Here is a 7,432-nt window from a genome sequence, read left to right as displayed (position 1 = left end):
TTATATAATATAAAGTTAATATGTCAATATAATAATATATTTTATAACATGATTATATATTTATATATAATATTATGTAATGATATATTAATATAATAATATATAATATATTATATAACATTACATTATTTTACATAATATTATATATGATATATATTTTATATATATAATGAGATATATATCTCTCACAACTTTTTTTCTTTTTTCTTTTTTTTTTTTTAAAGATTTTATTTATTTATTTGACAGAGATCACAAGTAGGCAGAGAGGCAGGCAGAGAAAGAGGGGGAAGCAGGCTCCCTGCAGAGCAGAGGGCCCGATGCAGGGCTTGATCCCAGGACCCCGAGATCAGTGGGATAATGACCTGAGCCAAAGGCAGAGGCTTTAACCCACTGAGTCCCCCAGGCGCCCAATCTCACAACTTCTTTATCCATTCATCTGTCAATGGATACTTAGATTGTTTCCATGTTTTGGCTATTATAAGTAATGCTGCAATGAACATGGGGGTGTTTATCCCTTCCTGAGTTAGTGTTTTTATTTTCTTTGACTAAAAACCCAGAGATGGAATTGCTGTATCATATGGTAGTTCTATTCTTACTTTTTTTGAGGATCCTCCATACTGTTTTCCATAGTGTCTCCACCAATTTACACTCCCACCAACAGTGTATAGGAGTTCCCTTTCCTCCACATCCTCATCAGCACTTGTTAATCTTTTATCTATTTGATATTAGCCATTCTAACAGTGGGAGATGATACCTCATTGTGGTTTTAATTTGCATTTCCCTCATGATGAGTGATATTGAGCATCTTTTCTTGTACCTGTTGGTCACCTGTATGTCTTCTATAGAAAAATGTCAATTCAAATCTTCTGCCCATTTTTAAATAATATTATTCTTTTTTTGCTCTTGAGTTATATGAATTCTTCATATATTCTGAATATTAGTCCTTTATTAGATATATGATTTGCAGATATTTTCTCCCATGTAGTCTTTTCATTTTGTTGATGGTGTCCTTTGCTGCACAGAAGCCTTTTAATTTGATGTAGTTCTACTTATTTATTTTTTGCCTTTGTTGCCTTTGCATTTGGCATCAAATTAAAAAAATCATCGCCAAGACCTATGTAAAAAATTTTACTGCTTATGTTTTTTTCTAGGAGTTTTGTGGTTTCAGATCTTACCTTCAAGTTAATTTTTGTGTATGGTATTGATAGTGGTCTAGTTTCATTCTTTTGCATGTGGCTGTCTGATTTTCCTAACACCATTTGTTGAAGACATTGTCCTTTTTCCATTGTATATTCTTGGTTCCTTTGTTATTAATTAATTGATCTTATGTGTGAGGGCTTACTTCTGGGCACTTTGTTCTGTTTTATTGAGCTGTGTGTTTGTATTTATTCCAATACCATACTGTTTTGAGAACTATAACTTTGTAATATAGTTCAAAACCAAGGCCTGTAAGTCCTCTAGCTTTGTTCTTTTTTGTCAAGATTGCTTTGGCTTGGGACGCCTGGGTGGCTCAGTTGGTTGGACGACTGCCTTCAGCTCAGGTCATGATCCTGGAGTCCTGGGATCGAGTCCTGCATCGGGCTCCCAGCTCCATGGGGAGTCTGCTTCTCCCTCTGACCTCCTTGCTCATGCTCTCTCTCACTGTCTCTCTCTCAAATAGTTCTAAAGTTTTTCAGTGGTGTCTTTAGGGTTCTCTCAATATACTTTCATGTCATCTGCAAATAGTGACAGTTTTATTTCTTCCCAATTTGGATGCCTCTTACATATTTATTTTTTTCTTGGCTACTTGTTTTGGTCCATCTTCCAGATAGCAGACTGTGGGACTTCTTAGCCTCCCTAACCACATAAGTCAATTCTTGTAGTAAATCTCTTTATATAGCTACATATATCCTAATGATTGTTTTTCTCTAGAGAACCCTGAATAATACAGCAGGGAAGAGCAGGAAAGTGAGCCTGATGTGGTAATCACAGGAGAAAGGAGAGGCAGGTGTTATGCTGTAATGTGGTAGCAACAGGTGGCCAAAACTTCAAAGGTAGAGCAGCTCAGCAAGGGCAGAAGAATGTTCTGGAAATGTCTCTGGAAAAAGGTACAGAAGAGTTCTGCTCATTTACCACAGAGCCCAAGGAGTCAGAAAAGATGAGGATTTTTCAAGATGGCTTGGAAAATGTGTGTGGTGTAGGGAAAGCCAGGTTCCAGTTCTTAATAACAGTTTTAACTGAAATTTAGAACAGGGTTCCTATAACGCAATGTTAGCAGTCAAGGAGACACAGTCAGACAAAAAATTAAATTTAATGTACTTCATTTTTTTCATTAAAAAATAAAGCATTAAGGAAAGAAGTACATCCATGATACATAAGAAACATCTTAAATATTCTCTCTTCCCATGTAGATGGCAACTGCTCTCCAAAATTTCCTCTCTCACACCCCTTACTTCCAACCACCCCAGACTTGCTGAGGTGACAAGACACCTGGGTTGCATTAAGAGTAATTGACCAAGAGCAACAGCTGTTATGGAATTAATTGCTGAATTAGTACGGAGGCCACACCTCTCATGGGCTGCTTGCCGCCAAACAAGGGTCAGGAATATTTGCCTCTAGGATTCCTTAATAGCCTTGCTGAACTTTCCTTAAAGATGCACAGTAGTCTAAGGAGATCCCAGTCACTTTTCTTTCTTTCTCTCCTTGAATGGGGTTCAGACTCGCATTGCAATCTGATAGTTCTTCCAGCCTCTCCCAGCTGCTGCCCCATTTTCTCTCACAGGTTGTTCCCCTAATTGATTTCTTGCACACTTAATTCCTCTCTTGGCAGCTGCTTCTTAGAAGATCCAGATAACACACTCTCCCAAATATGTGTGACCTCTTCCAGCTTTACTCTTTCCTTCTATTTCACCCAGCTTTGCTGACAGTGAGTGCTGACTGGCATAGAATGGCCAGTCCAGGGAGACTCCTGTCTCAAAATGGAGAAATAACTCAAGTATAGCAATCAAGCAAGGAGATATAGGGGCAGGAAAACAGCCTGGAACATGCTAGGATTCCAGAGGGAAGTTACTGGCTTGTTCCACCCTCCTCCTAACCCATGTCCACCCATCCTAGGCTGGGTGGTAAAGAATAGCAGTAAAGGTATAGAATAAGAATATAAGAATAACAGTATAAATCTATAGGACCATATATGGGATACCCATGGTAGAGCACTGGAACAGTGAGGAGGAAGAATGAGTGGAAGGGAAAAAGCAAGTAGAAAAAGAGAACTACTTGGAGGAAACACTAAAGTTCAGTCTAATAGTTGTTTATAGATCCTTCCTGGGCTTTCTGCTAAGCACTGTTTATGGAAAGTTAAAAAAAAACAAAAACAAAAACAAAACCCTACCTTACTTCCCTGAGGGACTGATACTTTCCCTAACCTAGGCAGAATGAGGATTAGAGTAGACTGCCTTGAGGAGATGATACCTAAGCAGAGTCTGGAAGGATGCACAGGTGTAGGAGAAAACCTGTTGAACCACAGGCAGTTGCCTATCTGCTAGCTCAGTTCAGTTCCACGAATACATTCTGAAGGCTTCCTATGTATTGGGCCCTCTTCCAGGTGCGGGGACCACAGTGCTGAGCAAGATGGCTACTGTCTCAGTCCTCTGGAATCTAGCTGAGAACAGAGTGGAACAATCTTACCACAGTATGAGATATGCCACAGGAGAGGGATCTGCAAAGGATCAAACAGCAGTCTCAAGGCTCAGCCCATATGAAGCCCCATATTCTGAACATGGCAAAATTCTTCACACTCTAGCTCCGTAACTGCTCTGTAGTCTCATTTACCACCATTCCTCAAAAGCTTGAGATACAACTGTGTGTGAATCTGAATATGCCACTTCTAGCATATAGTTAGTTACTTTTTCAGAGATTAGGTTGGTGAGATTCGTTTTTTTTTTTTTTTGTTATTTAAAAAAAAGATTTTATTTATTTATTTATTTGATAGAGATCACAAGTAGGCAGAGAGGCAGGCAGAGAGAGAGAGAGAGAGAGAGATAAGCCAAACAGAGCCCCATGCGGGGCTAGATCCCAAGACCCTGCGATCATGACCTGAGCCAAAGGTAGAGGCTTCAACCCACTGAGCCACCCAGGCTCCCCAGTTGATGACATTCTTTCTTTCTTTCTTTCTTTCTTTTTTTTTTTTTAAGATTTTATTTATTTATCAGAGAGAGAGGGGGGGAGAGAGCGAGCACAGGCAGACAGAATGGCAGGCAGAGGCAGAGGGAGAAGCAGGCTCCCTGCTGAGCAAGGAGCCCGATGTGGGACTCGATCCCAGGACGCTGGGATCATGACCTGAGCCGAAGGCAGCTGCTTAACCAACTGAGCCACCCAGGCGTCCTTTTTTTTTTTTTTTTAGTTGATGACATTCTTAAAGCAGTGACCCAAACGCAGGTCCAACAACATCTACCACGGAGTCAGGTGGGCTTTGTCCAGCCACATGACTTCAGGCTTTGGATCCTCAGCTTCCCTGTATATCCAGGTGAATAACTCCTACTCAAGGAAATATAATAAACACTGGTGGTTAGTTCTTGGCTTATAGTAAGTGCTCAAAAATATTTGCTGAATTGAATTGCATTTAAAATTTAAGCCCCAGGCCTGAATTTGGACTTTATGAAGGCTCTGGCTGTGTGAGCCGGAGCTTGGAGGGGTTAATGACCAATTTTAGCAGTTTTCTCTGTGACTAAGAATGCAAGATATACACCTTGTTCTCTGCCTTGAAGACCTGCTTGTTAGCTGGGGAAACAGATGGACAACCTCCCCCAAGAGTTCAGTTCCGAATTCCTAAAGCAGTGGTTCTCAAACTCTAGCAAGCATTAAAATCACCTAGAGGTCATCTGGTGAAACAGATTGCTGGCTACAGCCCGAGTTTAATTCAGTAGGTCCCGGATGAAGTATGAGAATTTGAAAGTCTGCATTTCCCGCTTGCTCTCAAGTGATAGTCAAACCGCTGTGCCCACGCCCACACTTCGAGAACTACCCACGAGAGATTAGGAGCCCTGTGCTCAACACGCAGCACAGAGTGGGTCTCTGTTATCCTGGCCCCACTACATCTTTAGTCTCTGCTCTTGATCAAATCATTCTACCTCTCTGTGCTTCATTTGCCTCATCTGTGAAATCAGGATAATAAGGTAATGCAAGTGCGTGCTTAAAGCCACACTTGGCACAGTGTTTTTGTTGTTGTTGTTGTTATTGTTTGTTTTTTGTTTTTTAACAAATGTCGGCTATCTGCTATTATCTATTCATTTTCTGGAGGTGGTGGGACGACCAAACTAGAGGTCTAGGTAGACAGAGAAGAAGAACCAAAACCCTCTTCCGTGCAGCAAGGAAGGCACAAGAGCTGAGGACCAGTATTATCCTTAAAGTAACGCTCTAGTGGGGTCTGGGGTCTCAAAAGCTCCGCCTTTTCTCCTTAGAGGGCCCTTATGTCCAACCCACAGCTTCTGTACGTCCCATAGGTGCTGCGCAGGCGCAGAACCCTATGTGCCCACGCTTGACGCACATGCGTACTCAGACGCACAAGGTTGGGGGCTGGCCTGCAGAGCAGAAATGGCGGCGGCAATACGTGTGTTGGCGGCTGGAGCAAGCCGCAGCGTTATGGTGAGCAGTCTCCGGCCCGCAGTCCGCAACTTGTGTAGCCAGCCTATCTCCGTTAACGATCGCATCGAGAAAAAGCGCAAGGCCGCATTGGTGGGAGGAGGCCAGCGCCGCGTAGATGCGCAGCATAAGCGGGTGAGTCCCGTGGTGGTCGGACCATCCCCTCGGCGTTCGCGACCTATCACAGAGTGCCCAGCTCGCGACGCCCCAGTCCTTTCAGCCAATCAGCGCCATGCCGGGGAGGGGCGGGGTCGAGAAGGTTCACCTTAAGTACCTGTTGCCTTTTACCAAGTTGCAGGTAAAACGAAGATAAGCACCACTGTGCTTTACTACTCTCCACTTTGCTTCTGGATATTTAGAGGGAGCTGGCCGGCTCCCAGCTGGCTCACCACTTAACATCTATAGACTTTTGGACTAGTTACTTAATCACTAGGAGTCAGTTTTTTGTTTTTTTTTTTTTTTAAGATTTTATTTATTTGTCAGAGAGAGAGAGAGGGAGAGAGAGCGAGCACAGGCAGACAGAATGGCAGGCAGAGACAGAGGGAGAAGCAGGCTCCCCGCTGAGCAAGGAGCCCGATGCGAGACTCGATCCCAGGACGCCGGGATCATGACCCGAGCCGAAGGCAGCTGCTTAACCAACTGAGCCACCCAGGCGTCCCAGGAGTCAGTTTTTTTTTTTTTTTTTTTTTAAGAAGAAACTAGTAGTACTTATTCCTTCACAATCTTATTGGTATAGCTACGGAAGCGATGATAGGCACTTAGGGGGAAAAAATCTGTTTATTCTCCTGCCCCGTGCAAGCGTGGTAAATTCTGCCTCTCTTATGGAAGCAGGAAAATCGGAACATTCGGCAGGGGAATTAACGTGGGCAAAATCTCAAAGTAATCTGGGGCGGGGTGTGCACGGGGAACTTGTGGAACTTCTGACCCCGCAATGCTGGCAGAACGCCTTTGAGGTCTTAGCATGTATCGACATGCTGTGTAGGAAAGGACCCTGTCGGAGGCAGGGAGGTTTTTGAGGCGAGACAGCTGGTCTTTAGAGATATGCTGTGTGGACCATTTAGCAGCAGGAGAAACTGAGGCCCAGATCAGTGACCTGGGACTTGAAACTAGGCTCATGCAGTGCTTCACTGACACGTGTGTGAATCTGGACTGATGTGCTGAATGAGTTAAATCACCAATCTGGAAGATAGAGAAGTGAAATTCTTAGAGGTGAAGGTCATTGAGGCACAACTGTCAAGTGTGGGGGTGGTGAGTGGGGTGGAACTCTAGGATCTTTAGTGAGGAGATTTGAATTAGCTCTTTATTGAAGTCTAAACTGGATGTTGATTGATTGATTGATTATTTTTAGATTTTATTTACTTATTTGACAGAGAAAGAGAGCGAAAGAGCACAAGCCGGGGGAATGGCAGGGAGAGGAGAAGCAGACTCCCCGCTATCAGCCCAGTGCAGGGCTTGATCCCAGGACTCCAGCAGATGCCCCTTGAGTGTTGATTTATTTTATTTTATTTTATTTTTTAAAGATTTTATTTATTTATCAGAGAGAGAGAGGGGGAGAGAGTGAGCACAGGCAGACAGAATGGCAAGCAGAGGCAGAGGGAGAAGCAGGCTCCCTGCCAAGCAAGGAGCCCGATGTGGGACTCAATCCCAGGATGCTGGGATCATGACCTGAGCTGAAGGCAGCTGCTTAACCAACTGAGCCACCCAGGCGTCCCTTGAGTGTTGATTTAAATGTTATAAATTCTGATTTGACAAAAACATGAAGATGACTGTACCTTTTTGACAAGTTACTTAATCCCTAGGAGTCATTTATTCTAAA

General features: G+C 43.2%; 1 protein-coding gene across 2 annotated transcripts in view; it reads left to right on the top strand.

The window, feature by feature from the left end:
- The first annotated feature begins 5,519 nt into the window (after nt 1-5,519).
- PCCB (propionyl-CoA carboxylase subunit beta) overlaps nt 5,520-7,432 on the top strand; it is a 102,836-nt gene continuing 100,923 nt past the window's right edge. Inside the window, exon 1 of one of the 2 annotated variants that reach the window (XM_082690928.1) lies at nt 5,520-5,751. In XM_082690928.1, coding sequence (XP_082547054.1) covers nt 5,569-5,751 — 183 coding nt within the window. In that variant the 5' untranslated portion in view covers nt 5,520-5,568. The remainder of the gene's footprint in view (nt 5,752-7,432) is intronic. The other variant, XM_082690929.1, reaches the window with a different exon arrangement.

The sequence above is a fragment of the Mustela nivalis genome (genome assembly GCF_964662115.1).
Source record: "Mustela nivalis genome assembly, chromosome: 1".
Lineage (NCBI taxonomy): Eukaryota > Metazoa > Chordata > Mammalia > Carnivora > Mustelidae > Mustela > Mustela nivalis.
Note: the sequence above shows the minus strand (reverse complement) of the source record. Positions and strands in the feature narration are given on the sequence as shown.